General features: G+C 27.8%; 3 protein-coding genes and 1 long non-coding RNA gene across 6 annotated transcripts; 2 read left to right on the forward strand and 2 right to left on the reverse strand.

The window, feature by feature from the left end:
* Nucleotides 1-7: 7 nt before the first annotated feature.
* On the reverse strand, nt 8-2,129 carry LOC145743397 (uncharacterized). The gene is made up of 3 exons (XM_082561347.1): nt 2,094-2,129; nt 915-1,012; nt 8-805 (listed from the first exon to the last, which is right to left on the reverse strand). The coding sequence occupies exons 1-3, from the start codon at nt 2,112-2,114 to the stop codon at nt 472-474; spliced, it is 453 nt and encodes a 150-aa protein (XP_082417473.1). The 5' UTR covers nt 2,115-2,129; the 3' UTR covers nt 8-471.
* An 8,799-nt stretch (nt 2,130-10,928) lies between these two features.
* On the forward strand, nt 10,929-18,740 carry LOC145743894 (dual oxidase maturation factor 1-like). 2 transcript variants are annotated; one of them, XR_014281041.1, is made up of 11 exons: nt 10,929-11,134; nt 13,251-13,308; nt 13,838-13,972; nt 14,182-14,298; nt 14,653-14,806; nt 15,074-15,288; nt 15,711-15,857; nt 16,016-16,062; nt 16,277-16,977; nt 17,370-17,481; nt 17,964-17,991. XR_014281041.1 is itself a non-coding variant. In XM_082561957.1 (10 exons), the coding sequence occupies exons 1-10, from the start codon at nt 10,970-10,972 to the stop codon at nt 18,086-18,088; spliced, it is 1,275 nt and encodes a 424-aa protein (XP_082418083.1). In that variant the 5' UTR covers nt 10,929-10,969; the 3' UTR covers nt 18,089-18,740. The 2 variants fall into 2 exon arrangements, 1 of the variants encoding a protein (XP_082418083.1); XM_082561957.1 differs by lacking the exon at nt 16,277-16,977 and having other exon boundaries at nt 17,964-18,740.
* LOC145743896 (uncharacterized) lies at nt 18,741-21,292 on the reverse strand. The gene is made up of 3 exons (XR_014281042.1): nt 21,228-21,292; nt 20,553-20,678; nt 18,741-20,358 (listed from the first exon to the last, which is right to left on the reverse strand). It is a non-coding gene; the product is annotated as an uncharacterized LOC145743896 (long non-coding RNA).
* LOC145743895 (sodium/potassium-transporting ATPase subunit beta-1-like) lies at nt 20,505-25,977 on the forward strand. 2 transcript variants are annotated; one of them, XM_082561958.1, is made up of 7 exons: nt 20,505-20,714; nt 23,465-23,593; nt 23,819-23,938; nt 24,136-24,332; nt 24,442-24,588; nt 24,994-25,170; nt 25,554-25,977. In XM_082561958.1, exons 1-7 carry the CDS (start codon nt 20,561-20,563, stop codon nt 25,659-25,661), a joined length of 1,032 nt encoding a protein of 343 aa, XP_082418084.1. In that variant the 5' UTR covers nt 20,505-20,560; the 3' UTR covers nt 25,662-25,977. The 2 variants fall into 2 exon arrangements, with proteins under 2 accessions (XP_082418084.1, XP_082418085.1); XM_082561959.1 differs by lacking the exon at nt 20,505-20,714 and adding an exon at nt 23,065-23,252.
* The last annotated feature ends 199 nt before the right edge of the window (nt 25,978-26,176 follow it).

The raw sequence follows: 26,176 nt of genomic DNA on the forward strand, positions 1-26,176 counted from the left end.
TGCGAACATTTAAGCATAAATAAACTGCAAATTATAGCAAAATTAAATTTTAAATCCATTCAAAACTACATTTTAAAACCTTAATTTAAAATGGCAATGAATGTAATTTCAAGATCATTTTTGTTGGACAATACTAAAGTACGGGATGCGGGTAGTGCGGGACCCTATGTAAACGTTAACATAAATCGCAGAATGCGGGACGGATCGGCGTTTATGTTCTTTACTGCAAGGTGAATGCAGTATTTTTCTTAAGAGCTAAGGGATAATGCGGGATTGACTTTAAAAACTAAGGGTTGATGCAAAATCGCAAGGGAAAATTAGGGAAGGGTATAAAAATTCCGTCATTTTCCGCATTCAGCGATTTTTTGTTAACGTTTACATACAGCCTCGTTATTTCCCGCATCCCGTACTTCAGTACTACTCGATTTCTAAAAAAAGCACCAATCCCTAAATACAGATAATTTATATCGTTCACAAACGTTTTGTTCTGTTTCTCTTTCTTCTCCTTCTCGCTTTACATTTCTTCTTAGCTTCACAAACACAACGATCCACAACTTTAATGTTGAATCTCTCTCCCTCTATCGTCACCAATTGAATTATTTTCGTTTTTTTAACCACCCGGTAGGTGTCTCTGTCGAGCGACGTACACGTGACCGGATTGGTGCACGTTCTAGGGCATTGTGACGTCATGAATGACATAATATTGTTAATATTTTGGCACTCAAATGTGAATTGTTGATATCTTACGAATCCCTCGTGAACTTTAACTGAATTTGGTCGAAGTTTGCAAAAATTTTCGATTATTCTAAAATTAAATTTCAAATTTTACCCGAATTTTATAATATTTGTAAAAAAGAAAAAGTTAAAAATTTTGTAATAATTAAAACGAAAATTTTGATGACGTAACAATTTACCTTTTGTGCTGTGACGTCATCGAGTTCGTAGCTTGTGACCAATCAGATTTTCTTTGTTGAGTTTGATTGACAGCCAGAATAATCGTTACAACGAAAATCTAAAGTAAAAAAAATTATAAAAAATTTTTGTTGAAATTTACAAAACTTGGGGGAACAGAATAAAATATCTAAAAAAAAACGAATATTGAAAACTAAAAATTGTTTTAACTTGTGGTGCAATATTCGTGGAAATTTTAGGAATTATTTGGGAAAAACTTTCATAAATTTTTCCACATTTGAATTCGACGACCGAGCGACTTTTTGTTACGTTATAATCTATACGTATTTGTCATATTATGTTGCGATTTTCGATTTCGTTTTTAAGTTAATTTGCATATAACCCAGCTAACCTGCGCATTTTTGCTACAAATTACGCTTGTTGGTGTTTGTTTCGCAACAATGCAGTCAATTGAACCCTCTCTTGTTACGTCATAGAGGTTGTGTTTGTGACGTTTTTTAGAATTTTATTATGATAAAATTATTATCAAGATTTACAAAAAGTTTTTTTTATTTTTTAAAATTTATTTTTAATATTTTGCAAAAGTTTTTTTGGGTTAAAATTTTTTTTTTTAAGATTTATTTTTATCCAAAATACAATATTTTCAAATATTGAACAAAAATAACATCCCAAATTAGATTTTTTATTAAAAATTACCCCAAAAAATAAAATCCATAAGTTCAGATTTATTTTTATCGAAAAAACTGATTCGTGTTTAGTTTCGTGTTCACTCGACTGTGAACGTAGTATGACGTCACAAAGCGGGGTTGCTGACGAAATTTTACCCAGTTATATAGTCTTGTGACGAATCTTAAACTGACTAATTCTAATGATTACGAAATTTTTAACGATGACTAAATTGTTGCAATTTAATAAAATAAACTGGTTTTTACTCATTTTTAAAGTTACTCATTTTTAAACCTTTTTTTTCATGACTTTTTAGCAATAATTTAACTAAAATCATTTATTTAACATTAATTAACGTATGGTAATTATAATTTTTAAATATTCTGAATCTTATAGTTATTTAGTCTTTAAACTAACTGAACAAAAAAATTAAATAAATAAAGAATTTCATTCTAAAACATTCATAATATTACTATTGTTACGTCATAAACTTATATTATTATGATTTAACTTACCGATAATCCAGATCTGATCATTTTAACCTTACTTGTAAAACTTAAAACTTAAAATAATTTTTAGCAAAGTTTTTAAGTTATATATACTAACAAAAAAGGGGATTTTTTGGGGTTTTTTTGCTCCCTACACAACCTTAAAATTTCCGAACACGTGGTTAAACATCTTGCATTATGATTTCAAAATTGTTTTAAATTTTCACAATTGTTTTTAAAGTAAGGTGTGTTACATTGTACGCAAATTATAAAAGTTTTTTAAATTACGAATTTGTAAAAAAATTCGATTTATATTTTAATTAAATAATATGTATTTGTGAATTAATTTTTTTAAAGTTTATTAAACTATATAAAAATATAGATTCAATGTTTTATTTTGTTAAATTATATTTCAAAAAGAAAATTTGAATATTAGCTCAAAACTTTAATGTTTTTCACTAACCGGATATTTCAAAAATAGAAAAAAAATATTCGCAGAATTAGCGAAAAAAACTGATTTATTTTTAGTTAAATCCTTTTATTTGTTTTCGAGTTTATATTTAACCCCGGAAAAGAAACCACAATTGCAAATTTGTCCCTATTTTTATATAACTTATCATGCGTAAAAATGCAGGTAAAAAAATAAACAACTGTTAAATTTAACCTTTTTGTCCACGTTGTGACGTAATAATAACAATTCTTATATGCATAAAAACAATCAGAGATAATAATAGGATTTGTTTTAACAATCGTTTCCGATTAAAGGACAATGGACGATTAAAATACGAATGAATAAAAATAAAAAAATTAACAAAATTCAAATTATTTATATTTTTTGATGCTAAATTTTTATATTTAAGTTTTTAAAAATAATTTAATTGTTAAAACTTTAATTAAAGTTTTAAATTTTGGTCAACAAATTGTTTAAATTCCTCGCCTATACCCCCGCGCACATTGTTTAACTCGTGGGCGGAATTGAATTGTTTCAACTAAATTTTTAAGGTGTTTTGAAAGTTTTTACACTTTCTAATTTCATTTTTAAATTTTTGCAAAGTTATTATTTCTAATTACTAAAAATTAATTGGATAATTTTAAATTAAGATCGTATATATTGTAAATACGCATCTTCATTCTCATATCAAGCTTATTTTTTATCGATTAATTCTTATTTGAGAAGTTTTTTATTATTAATAAATTCCAAAAATAAAATAATTGATTATATTATGACGTAATAGAGATGAAAAATAATTAAATATTGCGCAAAATATTTTTTTAATTAGTTCTGAAGCACTTTAAACTTTAATTTATTTAGGTTAATTAAAAGTTAATTAAATTAATTTTTTCGTATTGTAATCTCAATTTTTGGAATATTTTGTATTTAAACAAATTTTGGTTTTTACACTTCATCGTCGGCAACTGAACATCTGATTCATCGGCAACCGGTGCAACATTTTAACCTTTTGTTACGTCATAATGTTGCGGATTAGTCATGGCGGAATCTTCGATTTTTTGGGCGAAACTGTAAAATATTTTTCGTTAAATTTTTTCAAATGCGGAATTGAAAATATTAATTCACGAAAATCGTATTTAACAAATTCTGTGACGTCATAATTTCCTCTATGTTGCAAGTCTAAAATTTTGATCGTGTTAATGTCTCGTGATTGAGAAACGATTTTTTGCGGAAAATTTCGGTAAAAATATTTTAAATTTGTTTGTATGTAAAAAAAATAAGTTTTGGGTTTATATTATTTAGTGGTAAACGCACGATTCCGTCGATTTGAAAGGTGGAGTTTAATTTTAAAGGTTTAGGTTTTAAATGTAAAGAGTAACAACTGTTACTCCGATCCAGTCTCGAGTTGCCTGTTGGAGTTTGGGATATTATAGATTATAATTGCCTGATAATTATGCTGCTGATTAAGTGCTGACTCAGCAGGAGTTCATACCGTTTATAGAGCCTTACTCAAGGGCGCTACAGCATGAAAGCAGTGGGGATTAAATCCACGACCTCATGTGTAGTGTAGCAAATGTTGTAACCACTACACCACGCTGCTGGTAATTAAATTGTTATTTAAGCCTATAATTTATCTTTTATTAAAGTTGTTTTGTTTTATAACTAAAATAATTTTTATTAACCTTATTATTTTATGGTTTATTGTATAAAATAAAAAACAAATATTTAAGTGTTACGTTCTCTTTAAAATTCAACCAAGCATAACGACGTAATCTAATTAGTTTTACCGTTAAGTTAAATTTTAAAAAATTAGCTTTTGTAAAGTTTTTGCGTAACATTACAATTTGCGTGATTTTTATAATCTGCGTGACTTTTATAGTTTGGGTAACATTTACAATTTGCGTGACTTTTATAATCTGCGTGACTTTTATAGTTTGGGTAACATTTACAATTTGCGTGACTTTTATAATCTGCGTGACTTTTATAGTTTGGGTAACATTACAATTTGCGTGACTTTTATAATCTGCGTGACTTTTATAGTTTGGGTAACATTTACAATTTGCGTGACTTTTATAATCTGCGTGACTTTTATAGTTTGGGTAACATTTACAATTTGCGTGACTTTTATAATCTGCGTGACTTTTATAGTTTGGGTAACATTTACAATTTGCGTGACTTTTATAATCTGCGTGACTTTTATAGTTTGGGTAACATTTACAATTTGCGTGACTTTTATAATCTGCGTGACTTTTATAGTTTGGGTAACATTTACAATTTGCGTGACTTTTATAATCTGCGTGACTTTTATAGTTTGGGTAACATTTACAATTTGCGTGATTTTTATAATCTGCGTGACTTTTATAGTTTGGGTAACATTTACAATTTGCGTGACTTTTATAATCTGCGTGACTTTTATAGTTTGGGTAACATTTACAATTTGCGTGACTTTTATAATCTGCGTGACTTTTATAGTTTGGGTAACATTTACAATTTGCGTGACTTTTATAATCTGCGTGACTTTTATAGTTTGGGTAACATTTACAATTTGCGTGACTTTTATAATCTGCGTGACTTTTATAGTTTGGGTAACATTTACAATTTGCGTGATTTTTAAAATTTCCGTAACTTTTATAATTTGCGTAACATTACAATTTGCGTGACTTTTATAATCTGCGTGACTTTTATAGTTTGGGTAACATTTACAATTTGCGTGACTTTTATAATCTGCGTGACTTTTATAGTTTGGGTAACATTTACAATTTGCGTGACTTTTATAATCTGCGTGACTTTTATAGTTTGGGTAACATTTACAATTTGCGTGACTTTTATAATCTGCGTGACTTTTATAGTTTGGGTAACATTTACAATTTGCGTGACTTTTATAATCTGCGTGACTTTTATAGTTTGGGTAACATTTACAATTTGCGTGACTTTTATAATCTGCGTGACTTTTATAGTTTGGGTAACATTTACAATTTGCGTGATTTTTAAAATTTCCGTAACTTTTATAGTTTGGGTAACATTTACAATTTGCGTGACTTTTATAATCTGCGTGACTTTTATAGTTTGGGTAACATTTACAATTTGCGTGACTTTTACAATTTGCGTAACTTTTAAAATTTGCGTAACATTTACAATTTGCGTGACTTTTATAATCTGCGTGACTTTTATAGTTTGGGTAACATTTACAATTTGCGTGATTTTTATAATCTGCGTGACTTTTATAGTTTGCGTAACTTTTACAATTTGCGTGATTTTTATAATCTGCGTGACTTTTATAGTTTGCGTAACTTTTACAATTTGCGTGATTTTTATAATCTGCGTGACTTTTATAGTTTGGGTAACATTTACAATTTGCGTAACTTTTACAATTTGCGTAACTTTTACAATTTGCGTAACTTTTACAATTTGCGTGATTTTTATAATCTGCGTGATTTTTATAATTTGCGTAACTTTTACAATTTGCGTGATTTTTATAATCTGCGTGACTTTTATAGTTTGGGTGACATTTACAATTTGCGTGATTTTTATAATCTGCGTGATTTTTATAATTTGCGTAACATTTACAATTTGCGTAACTTTTATAATTTGCGTAACATTTACAATTTGCGTAACATTTATAATTTGCGTAACATTTATAATTTGCGTAACTTTTACAATTTGCGTATCATTTAATTTGCGTAACTTTTACAATTTGCGTAACATTTACAATTTGCGTAACATTTATAATTTGCGTAACTTTTACAATTTGCGTAACTTTTACAATTTGCGTAACATTTATAATTTGCGTAACATTTATAATTTGCGTAACATTTATAATTTGCGTAACTTTTACAATTTGCGTATCATTTAATTTGCGTAACTTTTACAATTTGCGTAACATTTACAATTTGCGTGACTTTTATAATTTGCGTAACTTTTATAATTTTTGTAACTTTTATAATTTTTGTAACTTTTACAATTTGCGTAACATTTAATTTGCGTAACTTTTACAATTTGCGTAACATTTACAATTTGCGTAACATTTTAATTTGCGTAACATTTTAATTTGCGTAACTTTTATAAATTGCGTAACAATTACAGTTTGCGTGGAAAACCAATTTTGCGTAACTTTTACAATTTGCGTAACATTTTAATTTGCGTAACATTTTAATTTGCGTATCATTTAATTTGCGTAACTTTTATAATTTGCGTAACATTTATAATTTGCGTAACATTTAATTTGCGTAACTTTTATAATTTGCGTAACATTTACAATTTGCGTAACAATTACAATTTGCGTAATTTTTATAATTTGCGTAACATTTACAATTTGCGTAACATTTACAATTTGCGTAACAATTACAATTTGCGTAATTTTTACAATTTGCGTAACATTTACAATTTGCGTAACAATTACAATTTGCGTAATTTTTACAATTTGCGTAACTTTTACAATTTGCGTAACATTTAAGTTAATTTGCTTTGCGTAACTTTTACAATTTGCGTGAGAAACCTATTTTGCGTAACATTTATGTTTTTCTGTGACGTTAATTTGCTTTGCGTAACTTTTACAATTTGCGTGAGAAACCTATTTTTCGTAACATTTATGTTTTTCTGTGACGTCAATTATTTTGCGTAACTTTTACAATTTGCGTGAGAAACCTATTTTGCGTAACATTTATGTTTTTCTGTGACGTCAATTATTTTGCATAACTTTTACAATTTGCGTGAGAAACCTATTTTTCGTAACATTTATGTTTTTCTGTGACGTCAATTATGATGCGTAACTTTTACAATTTGCGTGAGAAACCTATTTTGCGTAACATTTATGTTTTTCTGTGACGTCAATTATTTTGCGTAACTTTTACAATTTGCGTGAGAAACCTATTTTGCGTAACATTTATGTTTTTCTGTGACGTCAATTATTTTGCGTAACTTTAACGTCATGATAATATTTAGTTGCGTGGTGTAATGCTTTATTGTTACTTTTTAAAATTTGCGTAACAAAACTTTTTTACGAAGGGTTTTATTTTTTAAAAATATTTTTATTGCAGAAGATTTAAAGTTAATAATAATTTATTTTTAAATAAAGATTGCCTTTTTTTCGTATAGGTTATCTACAAATTGTTTTTTTTCATAAAATAAATTAAATAATTAAACAAGCTTGTTTAAAGAAATTTTTATATGTCGCGTGTGGGCGCCACAGAGCAATTTTAAAAGTTTTACTAAAATTGTAAGTTAAGAGAAAGTGGGCAACCCGATAAAAAGATAAAATAGCAAAACTTAAAATCACCAAAACACAAAAAAGGGGCTAAAAAGAAAAAATTTGCGGTTATTTTTAGCAATTTGCGGTTATTTTTAGCAATTTGCGGTTATTTTTAGCAGCAGACTTTATTTTAATAAAACGGTGGAAGTATTTTATTGTGCAAATATTATTTTAACGTTTACAGAAGGAAAATGGGACAGGGAATGTAAAATTAGGGGGTGGATAAGGTTAACATGGGGTCAAAAGGGTACATATTGTAACAGTAGGAGGGTTCATATGGGTAATAAACTCTCACCGATTTTATAAGCCTAAATATAAAGCCGAAGTTATTTTATATTTTAAACCTTGCTAATTGTAGTAATAAGTTTTATTCCCAAACTATTAAGCTTATCAGTATTGCTAATATCTGCAAAAGTGACTTTTCTTTAAATTATTCTTTTTTGCAAATTTTAAAAAAATTATTCTTTTTTGCAAATTTAAAAAATTATTCTTTTTTGCAAATTTAAATAAAATTTTTTAAAGGGTTGTCAAAATAAAAAAATTAATATTTTGCAATTTAAAAAAAAATCTTGTAATTTTGAAACCGCACGTTGGCGCTACTAAGCAACGTTTAAAATTAAGGCGTGGTAACATGTGATTTTTAAACAATGTATTTTAAAGTCTAGCTGTTTTGTTTCGGTTTATGTTTATTAATTGCCTTTGAAAAAACACTAATTGGCTTTGAAAAACATTCCATTATTCACAATATTTTAAAAATGCATTTGTTTGTAAATTCCACTTAAATTGTGTTTAATTGTTTTATTTTATTGCAAAATTTAAACAGGTTTTACATTAAATTATTTCATAGGTTTGTTATAAAAACACATATGAAAACAAAATTTTTAAAATTGCATTTAAACAAGGTTTTAATAAAGTTTGTATTTAAATAAATTAAAAATTAACACTTCCTGATTCTAATTTCTATATATTGTTTACTGTACAATGTTTGTTGTGTTAGCATTATGACGTCATAGGAAACTATGTTGCACGATTATTCATAATGATTAGCACGAAGTTATTGGTTGTTCTGATATTGCCTGAAAGTTTAATAAAAATAACTTTTTATAATTAGAAAGGAATTTAAATTAAGTTGGAAATCAGTTGAAGTGATTTAAAATGCATTATTACGTAGAAGTAGCGTAACAATAGATATATTGTTATATTTGTATTAGGTTAAAGTTAATGGTTAGAATATATTTTGACTTTTAAATTATATTTTACAAATGATTTTAATTTTAATTGCGTTGTTATTGAATACTTTTACATATTAAATAAATGATTATATTTAACTAATTTGGTACGGAAAAATTAACGTTTACGAATTTTAAAATTCCTTTTTTTTTGCAAATTTAAACAAAATTTTTAAATTTCAAAACCCAAGTCTTAAACAGGTTTAAAATAAATTTTGCAAATTGATTTTTATTTTAATTTATTTCAAGTCAAGTTCTCGCAAAATTTTAAACATTTTCTATAAAATTAAACTCATTGTATTTTTTGCTGATCTCAGCATTTTTAAGTTTCGTAAACAGCAAACGAAAATTGATAAATTTCGGGCAAAAGTTTAAATTTATTTGATTAATTATATTAAAAGTGAATGTTTTTCATTTAATAATTCTAATACATTAGTCTTTGTTACGTCACAATTTGTTTTTATTTTGTAACAATAGTTCGTGAAAAAACAAGAAAATTATAAAATTTTGAGCTTAATTTAACCCAAATCTTTTAACAAGATTTATTTTTTTATAAATCTTGTTAAATTTTATAAATCTTAATTAAATTTTTAGCTTTTAACAAAAGACGTGAATATTTAAAAGTCAGTGAGGCGTAGTATTCTAGAAACCCACGCATTAAGTGATCCAAAAACTGAAAAACAAAATTTTTAGAGTTTACAAGCTTATTTAACCGTATAACATTTTAAACTAGCGTTTTTGTGTTAATTTTTACACTTTATATTAAGTTTTTTATTGAGTTAATTTATTTTATATAATTTGAAAAACTTTAAATTGTTTGACTTTTATAGTTTTTAAGAAAATTTTACTTATATATATATTTTAATAAAAATTGTAATTTTTTTTTTTAATGTTGTTTTATTACAAAATAATTGGTTAAAAATATGATTTCTATTTTATTTCAGATAACATATAGTTTATTATTGCCAATAAAAGCGTAGGTAAATGCAAAAGCGAATTTAAATTTAAATATTTTTAAGTAATTATTAAATCTTTGAGTTATATTCCTACAATTTAATAAGTCCTATTATTTATATTTAAAATATAAAAACTTTTCAACAAAGAAATTGGTTGTGACTGAATAATAATAAAGCATTGTTTGGTTACAATTGTGTTCGTATTGTTATGTCATAAAAGTTAATAGTTCTGTAAAAATTTTTATTTGCTCTTTAAATTCGAAAGGTCGAGTAGGCTTAAAATTTAAATTTTTTTTAAATTAAAAATAAATAAAAGCGTTTTTTTAAAACAAATTTTTAAATATTAATAATTCAAAAATTATATAAAAGATTGTATTTGGGATTTTATTATTAAAAAACAGATTTTTATTCGTTGTTAAGGTAAACAATGACTTATATATAAAAAATATTTTTCTAAGTTTTTTTAAATTTCAAAAATAGCCCCTTTGAGAAAATCCGAATTTATATTTACCCAACTATATATACTTCGTGCAAACTCTTTTTCGAGACTAGCTGTGACGTCACAAGAGCTTAGGAAAAAGGCGATTGTTAGATCATAGTCGGGTTAATTTCGAAAAGTTGCAGACAATATTCGTTAGTTTGAAGTCAGTTGCTTGTTTTTTTAAAACTCAGTTTTTATTTTATTTTTAAAGAAATTAAAAGTTTTAATTAAAGTTTTATATAAATTAAATCGTTTTGTTTCTTAAAATTTTATTTTTAAGTTGATTTTGGAATCAGAATTTTTATTTATTTAACATTTAGTATGTTGGCTTAGTAAACAAATATTTTATTTAAGATAGTTAGTGTGTTTAGCTAAAATATTAAAAAAACTAAATTAAAATTAAAATATAAGATTAAAATTAGTTGATTAAAAATTTTCAATTAATTAAACTAATTAAATTTTACAAATTTACCCAAAATTTTATTTTTTTTAGAATTTGAATTAATTTTTTACCCCACTTTTAAAAAAAGCACCGAAAATGTCGGGTTTGTACATGGCATGGAGGGTCAACGGACTCCCCACGATTCGACCCCCCAACCCAACTGCGGTCACCGCTGACGTTCTAGAATTTGGATTCGTTTTCGCGTTTCTGCTTCTCGCGTTCTGTTTCATCCTCATTATTCCTGGGTACAGAGGAATTTCGGTAAGTTTTACCTTTTTGTGACGTCATAAGTTGCATTTTTTACATTTGTAACGTCATAATATACATTTTATATTAAATGGTGCATTTTTATTACTTATTACATTGTTAAAACAAGTGAAATTGTGACGTTATATTTGATTTCTTATATTCCATTGTTCGTAGACAATATTAACTATTTGATTGAATTATTTTCTCAGAATTTTAGAATAATTTCTTTTAACAAAACTCGTGATTTTAAAATTTCACGAAGTTGATATTTTCTTAGAAACTTGTATAGGAAGCGTTCGCGCATGCGCAATTAAATCCGGTGCATGTAACAAAGGAAATTGTGACGTCATAGTTGTATGTTGTTACAAACAATGTTGTTATAAGGATATTAAACATTAGATTGTTTTAATATAAATAAGGGATTAATTATAAATTTTAAAATCTAATTTTAAAACAAAATAATTAATTTTTAAATTGTCATTTACTTTTGCAAAAAAATGCAGCAGTAAAAATGTGCTCAAAAATAATTTAAAAATTTTAACTTGTTAAAAAAAATTTAATACAAAAATATACAAAACATGATTTATAATAAATAAATGTTTTAAAGCAATTTTTTGGTCTGTAAATAATATATATAGTTGACAATTGCGTAACTAGAACGTAAATTTAAAAATAAAATTGCGCAAACCCAAAATAAATTTTTCCTTGTTTTTGTTTTTAAATAATAAACATTAGAATGTCGCTTAATGAGTGCGTCCCATCACGATTCAGGTCCCTTTTTCCGTTCCCGCGACTTCGTTTTATTAATCATAATAAACAAACCAAACCTCGAGTCACTGTATTAAAACTTTGCAGGGTTTTAATTTTAGAGATTAATTAAAAACTTGGATATTTTTGGCAATTTATTTTAACCCAGTTTCGCTAAGTTAAAATTCTTTTTAATATTTGAAAATTATTTAATATTATTTTTATTTAAATTCCATTACTACAACATATCAGTATTTAAATTTACATAAATTATGTGAAATATTTATTTAAGATTTTGTTTAAACAGTTGGCGCAATATTTAAATTTTATTTGAAATCTAAAACTTGTTTTTTAAATAAAACTTTTTTCAATTCTTAGTAATTTAAAATTCCCCTTTTTTACCCCTCTGTGTTTTTAGGGTTAAATAGTATGTAAATTAGGGTGAAAACGTGATTTAAAAAACGACGCTTTTTAATTTATTTAAAGGCCTAGGTTTCTTTACAAAAATATATTTATTTAAATTCTTTTAAACTCTTGAAATATTAAAAATTATTCCGTAAATTTCTTTTACAATCTTTTAATAATTTTTATTTAAATTTAAGTAACGAGTTCCTGTTCCTATTTACTTTAAACATTTCGACAGTAACCATTGTGACGTAATATTGGGATAACAGTTCTGCTTTGTGACGTCAACATTAGGGTTAAAAACATTGACTTTAAATCATAAATTTAAATTTAGATTTACTTTTTAAATGTTTAATTAAGTTTATTACATTTAATAATGTTGTAAAAACTTAGTTTTTTAAACAATATAAAATCTTTCAAAGGTGTTCATATTTGTAAATAATAAACTTAGCTTTTAAAAGTTTTATACAAATATTAACAACTGTTTGTTAATTCTAAGAACTTGTGTTTTATGAGTTTACATAACACAATGCGTGGGTTATAATAATAAATATGCATTTAAATAAGTTTATTTAAAGATTGGGGGTTAAAATTTACAAAAGTTATTTCAGTAAAATCTAAATTTAAAAATTTCTGCGAAGTCATTTGGTAAAAATAAAATCCAGACAAGCATATATTTAACGCTTGTTTGCCCACAATGGGTTTTGTCTGTTGATTATGACGTCACAATCCAAGTTATGCACTGGCTCCCAACCGTAAAATTACTTTATAATTTGTTCCAGGAATTTCTTCTTTAGAGGGTTAAAAATATTTGTCTAAACTTTAAAACTTTTGTCTGTTTGACCTTTTTAAAATAAATATAATTGTAGTATACAGTATAATATGGTATCTTTTTTATTATAATATTGTACTTTTTTATAGAATATTTCATTTTTTTGTAGGAGATTGCAAAATTTTAAATATTTTTTATTTTTAGCGACTTTACTTCACTATCCGAATGGTGGTCTCTTTGTTCATCGGGGCAGCCATTTTCTGTAAGTTTTTATTCTAAAAAAATGTCAACATTTTATACAAATTTGCTAATTAAATATATTTTTATTAACTTTACTATATCATAAATGTTACAAAAATGTATCAAAATATATTGTTAGAGTCATAACAATTATTCTTTGTTTTGCATACTATACACTACTCTGACGTCATAATATAAACAATCTCTTAAATATTAACACAGACCAAATATTTGTTAATTAAATTTAACGACTCCCCGTTTAACTTTATTAAGGTTTTGTTTAACTTGAAAAGCAATAAATCCAAGTTTAAATAAAATTCTGTTAATTAGGACGCGCTATAAAAATACCTTAGAAATAAATTAAATATTTTGTAAAAAAAATCGGCAAATTGTTAAACAAAATAAATTTTAGCAAAGTTTTTAAATTTAAATTGGGCATAATTATTAATTATTGGATTTTTTCATTAATTTAAATCAAATTACTAATTTAAAAAATTTTAATTAAAAAATAATAATTTTTTATTTAATCTTAAATTTTTCTATCCGCACAGTGGCAGTATTGGGTCAGGATTGGGAGGATGCTGAAATCGATTCATTGACTCCTTATAAGGCATTCGCCACCACCGAGATTCACGCCAAGATCGGAATGAGAATTGGTCTCGCTTCGGTGAACATCACTTTATTAGGTTTATATGATTTCTATTGTTTCGATTGTTAAAATTATCGAGCAGTTGGGATATTTAAGATTTAAAGCTTATTTGCGCCAACTAGCGGATTTTTTTTTAATTTTTAGATCAACTTTTATACAAATTACTTTATTACCGATTTTTGTGCAAACCAAAAACATTAACCTTTTATCTTATTCTTGCTGATTTAAAATTGTTTAAAATTGCAGGAACTCCGAGACAGCAAATGGTTGGAACTCATGGTAACATGGCACTGGAGACAATCAACTACAATGAGAGGTTTTATTGGTATTGGAGGCAAGGAAGAGGAGGATTCGGACCTTACGGTAAGTTGGATTAAAATCTATTCAAGTTTACTAGTGGTGTAGTGGTTAGAACACTTGGCTTAACTACATTAGGTTCTGGGTTCGATCCCCACTGCTCTCATGCTGTAGCGCCCTTGAGTAAGGCGCTATAAATGATATAAACTCCTACTGAGCCAGCACTTAATCAGCAGCATAATTATCAGTCAATTATAATCTATAATATCCTAAACTGCCAAAGGCAACTCAAGACTGGGGTGGGGTTACAAATGTTACTTTATGTTTAGGCTGTAAAATGGCCCTCCACATTATAAATAAAAAATATCTTATATTTATTCACTAACATTTGTTTTATCTAAAACTTTTTTAATTTTTCAGCCGGTAGAATTCAACGTGCATACCGAGCTGCCCAGTTTAGGGGATTACCCCTTCCTATCTTATGGATTGCCGAATATTTTACCTTGGACGGAGAATTAATTCGGTGGGGACGAAGTTATCGGACGGCGGGTTGGTTTACTAATGAAGTTTTGTGGTGAGTATACCGTGTATTTTTAAACTTAATTTAGGAAAACTGAACAATAAAGTAACCTGTTTTGCTGGTATTGTTTTTTTGTTAAATTTTGTCATATTTTTTTGGGGAATATAAATTTGTTGATGATTTTGTTAATAAAACCATTTTAAATTTACTTTTTTTACAAGAATAAATACAAGAATACTTAAAAATTTTACTTGCATCGATAGATATAATAACAAAACATATTTTTTTAGAATAATTTATCAAGTTTTATTATTTTTTTAGGTCAGCTGTACCAGCTTGGGTTATTGCAAATATCTTATCATTTATGGTGTTGTATTATTGTGGTTTATTGTTCGTTTTAACCGGCACTTTAATGTTGGTCAGCAACATTGTTTGGGCGTCAATTAAATGGGGGACTCAACCCCTTCTTATCCCGTTTGAAGATGGGGTTTTGGAGACACATTATGGGGCCAGTTTTTATTTATGTTTATCTGGAGGTAGGAACTTTTTTGTAATTTTTGATTAATTTTTATTTGCATTAATTTAGTTTTTTTAGGTCAAACTTTAAATAAGTTAATTTTAACGAGTTAAAATATTGTAAACTTTTAATATGGTTTAAATTTTTTGTATAATTGTCATCTTGGTTAAATATTTGCTAATAAGTTAAAGGTGTTTTTTCTAAATAATGGGTTTTTAAAACTAAATTTACATACAGATTGTTTCCCTTTTTTATGACGCAATTAATTTGCATATAGTGTTAGTTTACCCCCGTATGTACGTGATAAACTTTAAAATACCCGAAATTATTGTAAAACTAAAATAGCCATCAAAGTTATTTCGGTTTTTCGTAAAATACAAAAATTAAATTCTTCAATATCTGAGTTTAAACCAAAATTAAATTTACGAACAAATATTTCAGGAATAATTTCTGTTATTTATGGCCTCATTATTATTATGATGGATCATTGGGCACCACAGAAGATTGCAGATTTCTTCGGAAATGACGTCTTACAGGATGCTGATCAATACTACCACCAAGTGGAAGAACCTGAAACTAAGACTGGAGGTGAGGCTACAAAAAAGGCTGCGTCCAGACTAATTAATATTTTATTTTTTTTTAATTATCTTAAAAAATTTTAAACCTAGCTATCAAACGTAGTATTTATAACAAATATTACTATGACGTCACTTATACACGCATATGACGTCACACTGTTTTATTAGATGTCGAAGGAAGAGGAAGTAATAGATTTGGGGGAGTTCAAAAGAAGGTAAACACTCAAAATCAAATTTTAAAATCTTAATTATTTTTTCAAAATTTTAAAATAATTTTGTTTTTGTCATTTTTTAATTTTGTCATCTCATTAATTTTTGTTACGTCATAATCACGTTTGTCCGTGTTTTAATTTATGTTTACAAAAAATGATATGGTATATTTTAATTATTACTTAATAATGACGTCAAAATTATCCGATGACGTAATAGGCGAACCACTGGGTGGCGACAGCAAGGCGACGAAAGAATCGCGAAACTTTGAGACGCGATCTTAAAATCGAACAAAGTGGGGTCGATAACTTGGTCCCAAGCAAGGGGCAACCAACTTATGAGAACGAGGGTTTTGTGAAAGATGAAATTCCTAAAAACGAGGCACGGTTGAGCGGAATCGTCCTCGAGGCGATGGAGGCGGAAAAACGGAAAAGTACCGCGAAAATAGAAGAGGAAAATGTTTACGAGGAAGCTAACACAGTTGCGTCGATCCACGGGGAAAGTTCTTCCTCGAATCGCGGTTCTTTATCCGGCGGAAGTGACGTAGGCAAGGGTACACCTCCGTCATATCACAGTGACGTAGAAGGCGCCGAATCCGAGAGCTATGAGACGAAAATGTAAAAGCACGGAATAACGGAATTGTACATAGAAACAATATATCGTATTATAATCCTTTATTACTCCTTTCTTCAAAAAACTAAAATTCAAACACTGTTCAAATGTCCTGTTGCTATATTATGACGTCATCCTACATCGATTACATCATTTACCATTTCATGACGTCATTTTATTCACATCGTTCTGTTAATATTTTATTTTTGTGACGTCATTATCATCATCTAACTTCGTGACGTCATTTTTTGTTGTCATTGTTTCTTCAAACTCCTGTTCGTAGATGGATCTGTGACGTCATAGTCTAGGTTGGAATTATTGCTTTATTGGGCAGCATGACGTAGACTTACAGCTTGACGTGGTGTAAAAGTTAAATACTTTAACGTCTTCTTTTAAATCTTGTTACAAATTTTCATTTTTTGCATTTTAACATTTTCTCACCAATTCTGGAGAATATTTTATTAATGAGTTTTAATTGCATAAAATGCTGGATACGCTTTTGTATTATTAACTTAAAACTGGTGCCTTTTATATTAATTAATATTTCCTTTTCATGCATGTATTTAACTTGAAACAATTTTCGTTCTTGTTATTTCTGCATGGTTTTCATAATAACATTTGCATGACTCATGGTTTATGTTCATATAAAAATGTAGTTTTCTACTTTTAAAACCAAAATTAAACAAATTTCAATTTTTAGGCCGCACGTGGCACTGTTCTTGGTCGATTAAGACAGACCACTAGACGTCGCCCAAGACCTCAATCCGGGAGTTTATCCTCACTGAAATCGAAATCTGTTTACGAACAAAATGGTAAGTTTGTTGGTTTTTAGTCGAAATTCAACGGTTTGTAAACCTCAAGTTATTCAATTTTTTTGTTCTAAACCTTAGTTGCCATTAATCACATTTAATTATTAGGCAACGTGGTGTAGTGGTTAGAACACTTGCTACACTACATGAGGATCTGGGTTAGATCCTCATAAATCTCATGCTGTAGCACCCTTGAGTAAGGCGCTATAAACGATACGAACTCCTGTTGAACCAGCACTTAATCAGCAGCATAATTACCGGGCAATTATTATCTATAATATATCAAACTGCCACAGGCAATTCGAGACTGGGTCGGGGTAACTGATGTTACCCTATGTTAAGGTCGCACATTTGACCTTTCCACATCGAAGATAAAGATATATACAAAAATATTAACCCAAACTAAGGCAAACCAGTGTTAAATTGAACCCAAGTCAAAAGTTATTAACCTTAACTTTACTCACTTCTTCTTATTTCGTTCACAGGAGCTAGTAGCAACTACCAGAACGAAGCTTACGAAGAAGAAAGAGTCGTGGAGGAAGTAGGAGAACAACATTACGATCATCCTCCTCCGCAAGAAGAAGAGAAACATCAGACATCCGAGATGTAGATGACGTCATGAGGGGTGACGTCATAGTTTAGTATATAGGAATTATTTTTTATCTTCTGTTTTTCAAACAAAAAAAATTGTGGCAAATTTGCGGATATTTTAAAAACTAAAACTTTTTTGTTAATTGTGATGTCATAACTTCGTCAGTGACGTCATTTCTTATGTGACGAGGTCTTAAACTTTGACTTTTACGTTCTAATTGTTACGTCATAAACCTAATTGTGTCATATAATCATGTTTTTGTTATTCACACTACTTGCACTTAACCTTAATTACAACCTTCCCGCATAAGATCAATATTCAAATTAGTTATCGATCTTATCTTATTACGTCATCGATTTATTACGTCATGCACTTCTTTCCTTTATTTTAAAAGCAGCAAAAGTTAATATTTTCCCAGAGTTACCAAAAATTTATTTTAAAAACAAAAGAATTATATTCAATGTCACAGCCCTGTTACTAACACTAGTTCCAACTGTATTATATTCATTAAACTTTATGTCTATGCACCGACACATACCTACACTTACACAATCTTATATCTTCCAATTTCACAGATTTTTGTTAATTTTTTGGAGCATTTTTAAGTAAAATTTTAGTTTTTGAAACCGGTTTTAAAGTAATATGTAAATAAACATGTATCCAGCAAATTTTTAAAGTTTTTTATTGTTTTATCAAGTTTTAACGTAGCAAAATGATCATAACATATAAGGTAGTATAATAAACAATATACTAAGCTGTAAAAGGAAAAATAACAATTTAAAAACATGTCAAATAGTTGTGGTTTTGTCAAGAAAAGGCTTTCACACGCTTTACGTTAAACAGGAAATTTATGTAACAATTTAGTTCAATTTTAAGGCAAGTGGAAATGTTTATTATATTTTATAAATAGAAAAAATGTAGGTTTTATTCAACAGAGTAAAAATATATAATTCAATTACAAATAAAATTTTCGCTGACTAATCCAACGTTATTAATAAAAAAGTCGAATTTAATAATAAGTTTTTAATCGTATTAACTCATATACATTCTTTTGTGCGAAAATATAAAGGTAAAAATGTATTATTCATTCCAAAACCGTATGGCTTTAAGGCAAAACTGAATAATTAATGTTAAACAAATAAAGGGTACAAGAAATTCTTGTAAAATACGACCTTGAGTTAGATTTATCAGCGAAGTAGTTTGCGCTTGATTTGACTTAATTTAAACTTGCTAAATCGTTAAGAGGTTAATTAAAGTTAATGAAGTGTTATAATTGGTAAGTTAGCCGAGCAATTTTATCTAAAATAGAAGACATTGGATCTTAAAATTTGGACAGTAAGCCTAGAAAATAATAGAGGGGAGTTGTTATAGTTTGTTTGTTTTGTTTAAACCTAAAAACATGTATTACTTATTAACAATTTCTTTGTAAAGTATTTAGGTAAAGCAAAATGTGCAACAAAGTTAAAGTTTAAAGATACCGCAGTTCAAGTTATGACACAATATTGTGACGTCATAAAATTTTCCATTCGACGCTTTCCGTTAGCACGCGGGCGCGAACCTATGTGGGTCGTCACGTGACTAGATAGGATGTTTGTTAATTCGATTGAAGGAAAGAAGGAGGGACAGCTGCTCGGTTGAAGGTTGTTGGTTGTGTATATTTAAGTTCAACAATCTTTCGGTTGTCATTCGGTTGAAGAGTTTCGGTGAAGTTGTTTTACTTGTGTCATTTGTGCATTGCTACTTGGTGTTTAGTAATTTGTTAATCTGAATGTGTTTGTACTGATCTGCTGATGTATGTGCTGTCAGGCTGTTGCAGTGTGTTAGTTAAGTTAATGCTTTTTTGGGCAGTTGAGTTTATATGATAAAAATTATACTGTAATGGTGAATTGAAATAGAACTTATGATTGTCAGATTGTGTTTGTGTGGGTTAAAATTAATATTTAAATGGTTAATTGTGTAAATAAATGAGTAATGTCATGAAATGTGTATACGCCCTGACAGCATGAACCTCAGAAATTTTGTCAGTCTGTATATTTGTGTTTTTATTTTATTATTTGGAGTATTAAGTTATGTGATATGAAAATTATAGTTTGTATTCTAAAACTGACAAAAATTGATTTGAATTGGATAAGACAGCTTCTTATTTCAATGGATTAAAATTTTAATTAAGTCGGCATGTCAAACCATGATAAACATGATATTTATAATCCTAAAATATAAATTGTTGTTATGATGATAAAGTTATGTTATTTGGCTTTTGTGACCAAGTCCTGATGTAATATAAAACCCTGCATAAAAATGTAACAAATGTTTTTAATACTGAATTATATTGTTTTATTCACTATTAAATCATTATTTTGTTTGTTGTAAAATTTATTAAGTTGCTGCCAGAGTGTGAAAAGTAAAAATTATCAAATTTTGTTACCTAAATTGAACCTCGTTTACTTCACCAGATATAAGTATTTAAAGTTTAAATAATCACCAAATAAAATGTCTCACGGTAAAGACAGTGGATCAGACACCAGTTCCTTAAGTGGGATGGCCGGATGTAGACAAGGGATGTCACAGAGATGGGCGGACACGAAGAAGTTTTTGTACAACCCGGACACTAAACAAATTATGGGAAGGAGCAATAAAAGCTGGGGTAAGAAATTTTGGTAATTTTTGATGATCATGTTTTTGTAATTCTGTGGTTTAGAATTTAAGCAGCCCAACCTTTAGGCCCTGGGTTTGATCCTTACTTAAGGTTAATAGTATAAAATATTTGGGTGGGGCACACAGCTTGTTAAATTATTATCAAAACTTTGTGAAACTACTGGCTAAATTTTTAAATTTTGGAAATAAAAAAAACTGCCAAGAAAAAATAAAGTTTATTTTGATTTAAGTGAAGTTAATATACCTAATATAAAAATATTTTTCAAACTGTTTGTGTAAACTTTTAAAATGTTAATTTAGTATTGACATGATGATCTTAAAAAAATAAGATGAATCATTAATATAAGAACAAACCGGTGCTTATACAGGCCTACACAATGTTGCTTAAATTAAAAGAAAATAATTATAATTGTGAGAAAATTGTAGTTTAATATTTAAACTAGGTCATTAAACGTGAAAATAAAATTTAAATCATTTTCAGCAATAAATATTTATTCTTTACCTTATTTCTAAATTACATTTCTTAGTTTCTGATTCACTTTATTAAAAGTTATAGAAAAATAATCTAAAAAAGAATTGATATTGATTTAAATTTCTATCAAAATAAAATAATCATGAAAACTTTTATTTGATTAAATAAATTGTCAATAAAATATTAAGTTTCAGTATATTAGCAAGACAATTTTTACTCCAAAAAACTTCATTTTATGCTCCAATAAAACTCCTAACTATTAATTTAGATGCTTTATATTCTCATGCTCAAAAAATCTTCAATATATTTAATATTCATTTTTACTTCTTAATATTTTTAAGTTCTCGTTTTTTTGACAAAATGTTTGACAAATTTAAACACGATTAACGGAAATGAATTTGTTTTACGATCACGATTTTAAATATCTTGTACCACTATGACGTCACTATTAAACAATTGTGAATTAGAATGTGATGCAATAAGTTAAATGCAGAGGGCGGGAAATGATAAATCTCCATTTTAAGTTTTTACAAAATGAGTTAAGATTTTAAAAGTTTAGAAAATACGATTTTAACAACGATTTTAACAACGTTTCAGTTACGGGTACAAAATAAATAAATATAAAAACAGGTTTTGTTTCGTATTATCTGCATATAAATAATTAGTATTAAATAAATGTTTTTTCTGCCAGTTTCTGAGGTTTTTAGTAAGTTTAAAACTGGATTTTAAAATGACTAAAAATGTCGCACAACCCGTTTAATATTTCGAGCAATTGATCCGTTTCTTATCTTAAATATTCATATTTTTCTAAGATTGCAGATTCTATCGCTAGTTTAATAACATGTGGTTAGAATTAGAGAAATAACTGATATTATTTGCAATAAAAAAATCCCTATACTTGCGGTTAAAATGATATTTTTTAATACTAATCATTCATTTTGTAATTAGCTGAATCTAGCTATTTAAATCGTGTTCATAAAAACCTATTTCGGTCGCAAATAAATCGTTGAAATTGCTAAAATGTGGAAGCGTTTATTTAGCTATAACTGTAAGCCTGTCTGTTATCTACAAAGTAATTATAGGTTTATATAAAACAAAGCAAATCTCGTATTTAACGAAGCATTCAATGTCTACGAAAAATTACGAAAAACTTTTTAAAATGCTAACGTTGACTAAATCTATACCGGAACGATTTTTTTTGTTTTAAAATCGCCCAAGGCGTTTTTTTCAGGCTGCAGTAACATAATCTACCGGTTTCGTTCTTTTAAAAGCTTTTCATTATCGTTGATGAATTGATTTTGAGCGCAGATGTCGATGGATAGATTTTTTAAGCTAGTTTTTACCTACTTTTAGCGTTTTTAATCGCTTTACTTTGCCATTTATAATAAAGTATTAAATTTAATTGCAAGAATAAAAAAGGCAAAGTTAAATATAAAATAGCTGAATTGCAAGTTCAACTCAAATTTAACGACGAAATAAAATAAAAAACGGGTTTTATTAGGGTTAACGTAACTGGTTTTGCGCTGTTAAAAGCTTTACCTAATGTTTTCTGTAAAGAAATAAAAGAAAAATATAAAAGCTACCTGAAATTTAATCTAGTTGCTTTTATTCGCCAAGAGTTTTTCATTAGAGGTCGTTAGGGTCGTTGTTTCTTAAGGTTAATAGAATTAGAAAGAATCAATAATCTATTTTTGCTGGCTGCCTTTTTAAATGAAGATAAATGCAGTAAGATTTCCAGTAATGTCAATTGCTTAAAATTTTTAAAAGTTATTAAACAGTATATCTAAAGGTTTAGAAAAAAAATAAAAAAGATCAAAATAATTTAAAAAGTTCTTTTTATAAAATTAAAAGAAATATTAAGTAACATATTTTATTAAATTTTAATCTTAAAGACAGACTTTTGTTACTACTAAAAGTTTTTGGTAAAATTAAAAATGGGTGAAAAAGATAAAGAAACTTTTGTTGAATCGGCTCGTAGAAATTTGGCCGATTTTCGTTTATTTCTTTATGATGGTGAAAATAAAACTGTTTTGGGAAGGTCCCGGGGCAATTGGGGTAAAAAATTGCTTTTCTTAGTTACCTAACTATCGAAACATTGTGTTTTTGTCATTACTATTTATTAAAATTGTATTTTTCAGCTTCTATATTAGTAAATGTATCTTAAAAATATATTTTTGTGTTTTATTTAACTTAAATTTTAGGTCTTTGGCAAATTGTTTACTAAATCTTAATTTTTTGCAAACTTTTAACAAATATTTTACTTTTAGGTCAAATCTTGGTCTTTTACATGTTCTATTATGCTTTCCTTGCTTCCTTGTTTGCAATTGCAATCTCGATCGTTCTCAATGTCTTGGATCCTTACCAACCACGATTCCAAACCAGACTTCAAACTCCTGGTAAGTTCATTTAAAATTTTACTATTTTTTGTATAAAATAATAAATTGAAGTCAGTTGACTTTATTGTTGTTTTAAATGGTAAATATATCAATATTAGTGGAATTATTTTGTTAAAATTGTCCCCAAAACGTATACAACCATTAGATCTGTTAAAAATAAATAATCTATCCTTTTTAACTAACAAATGGCAAGTTTTTTTTAACTTTATTGTTTATCCTCAAAAGGAGTGACCATTCAACCTCGTTTAACTTCTCGTGAAGCTTTGACCTCTGACATTAAGTTCAACCCTGATGTTCCAAACAGTTATGCAGTCTACACTAACCAAATGAACAAGTTCTTAAAACGTAAGTTTTAATTTTTTAAGTATAAATACTTTGTAGAATTTTTGAGAATTTATTAATCATTTTTTAATAAAAAGGTAATATATGGTATAAAGGTATTTTTAAATAGCATTGATACATTAGAAGGTTTTTATTTTTTTTATTTATATATTAAACTTTTATTTTTTTTCAATTTTTTTAACTAAATTTCTAAATTTTAGCTTACTCCCGTGATGCTCAGAATGACACCGAATTTTTCAAGGATTGCATCAACGGAAAGGTTCAAACTCCTCCAGAATACGACGACGGGGTGGTTGCTAAGGCCTGCACCTTCTACCGGGAGGTCCTCGGAAAATGTGGTCAGGAACCGTACGGTTATGATGAAGGGAAACCCTGCATTCTCGTCAAAATCAACAGAGTAAGTTGGAAACACTGAAAATATTTTGACATCAATTTATTGCAATAAAAACAAAATAAAAATATAGAAAGGTTTAATTTTTTTGTTTTTATGGCATCTTTTTTTTTAGATCATCAACTGGTTTCCAATTGGATTTACAAACCTTGACAAAGCCCTGGGTAATGAAGCCTCCGACGCTCCCAACTTGAAGGATGTTTTGATGGTAAATGACCAGAAGTACAATCCCTACAAGATGTATGTTTCATGTTATGGAAAGGTGAAAAAAAATGTTTTATTTAATACTAGTTTAATGCCCTTCTTCTTACATTGTTATTGTCATAACATTGTCCCAACTTGCAAAAAAGCACAACATTATTTTCGAGGGGTGTTTTAGGTTAAACGTATATATAATATATTGTCTATAAAGCTTTATTGTATATGGGTTAAAACTTTTATCAAGTTTGTTTCGCAATGTAAGGCCTATGTGTAATGAATTTATTTGTATTTTGTTAATTGAAGTCAGTTTAAAAAATCCAATAAAGAAACTTTACAATAGCTTACTCATACAAAAATATATTTTATATGAATTTATGAACTTTTTACGCAACAAAATGTTGGTGACTTTATGTTTAAATGATTATGTAAAATTATTGAAAAATAATAAATTTTGTTTTTTCTACAGAGACCTGAAGATCGAGCTCCCTTAAACTCTGAACCTGACGGTAACATTGTTAGCAAAAGCACCGTGTACTTCCCCAAGGATAACGGGGTAGACTTTAAATATTACCCCTACCTGGGTAAACTTCGACAGCCCCAATATCTCTCACCCCTTGTTGCAGTTCAATTCACCAACGTCACTGTAAGTTTCATGATTTTTGAATTTATCCTTTATGTAAGAATGTTAACCTTACAGCCTAAATATAGAGTAACATTAGTTACCCCGACCAAGTCTTGAGTTGTCTTTATCATTTTTTTGTATATATCTTTATCCTCGATGTGGGAAAGTCGAATGCGCAACCTAAACATAGAGTAACATCAGTTACCCCGACCCAATCTCGAGTTGCCTGTGGAAGTTTGGGATATTATTGATTATAATTGTCTGATGGTTATTCACGAATTGTTTTTTTGCCATTTATATATTTTATATCAAGTTATTTAGAGGTACAGGACTTTTTGTAAACAAATCAATATCTAAATCAATATACACTTTTTTTTTACAATTTTTAATTTAATTTTTTGCAGCGAGGAGTTTCTATCAAAGTTGGTTGTAAAGCTTATGCCCTCAACATTGTTGATGACGTCAGACTTCAAGTCGGTTACTTCTCATTCTTTCTTGAGATTGATCAGTAAGTGATGTCATAAATGATATTATGACGTCATTATATATTGGAACAAATTTGTATCTACACATTTTTAAAATATTTTTTATCAAAATTTTTTTTCTCTAAATTTTAAAACTGCTTAGTTGGTATTTTGTAATCTCAAATATTTGTTTAAAATATTGACTTTTACCGGTTCGATTTATTAGCGAATTATTAACTAAATTCCCAGTCGTTTATTATAATTCTTTTTATGTAATCACACTTTTAAAAACCTTAAAAAAAATTGAATTTTAATTTGTAAGTTTGCCATACGTTTGTACGTATTGTCCTAATAAATATTTAAAATTAAATTTTGTTGTTTATTTCAAGTTGCTTATTCAATCTAAACTGGAAATATTCGTCCATTTTTTAAATTATTTCAAGTTATCTTCGTACGAGGGACGATTTATACCATATAATATACAATTATGTTTTAAAACATGTAATTCGGGGTATGTACATTTTAACACACCATTCGATATCCCGTCCTTCAGTTAGAATTTG

This window comes from Corella eumyota, chromosome 2, assembly GCF_963082875.1.
Source record: "Corella eumyota chromosome 2, kaCorEumy4.1, whole genome shotgun sequence".
Taxonomy (NCBI): Eukaryota; Metazoa; Chordata; class Ascidiacea; order Phlebobranchia; family Corellidae; genus Corella; species Corella eumyota.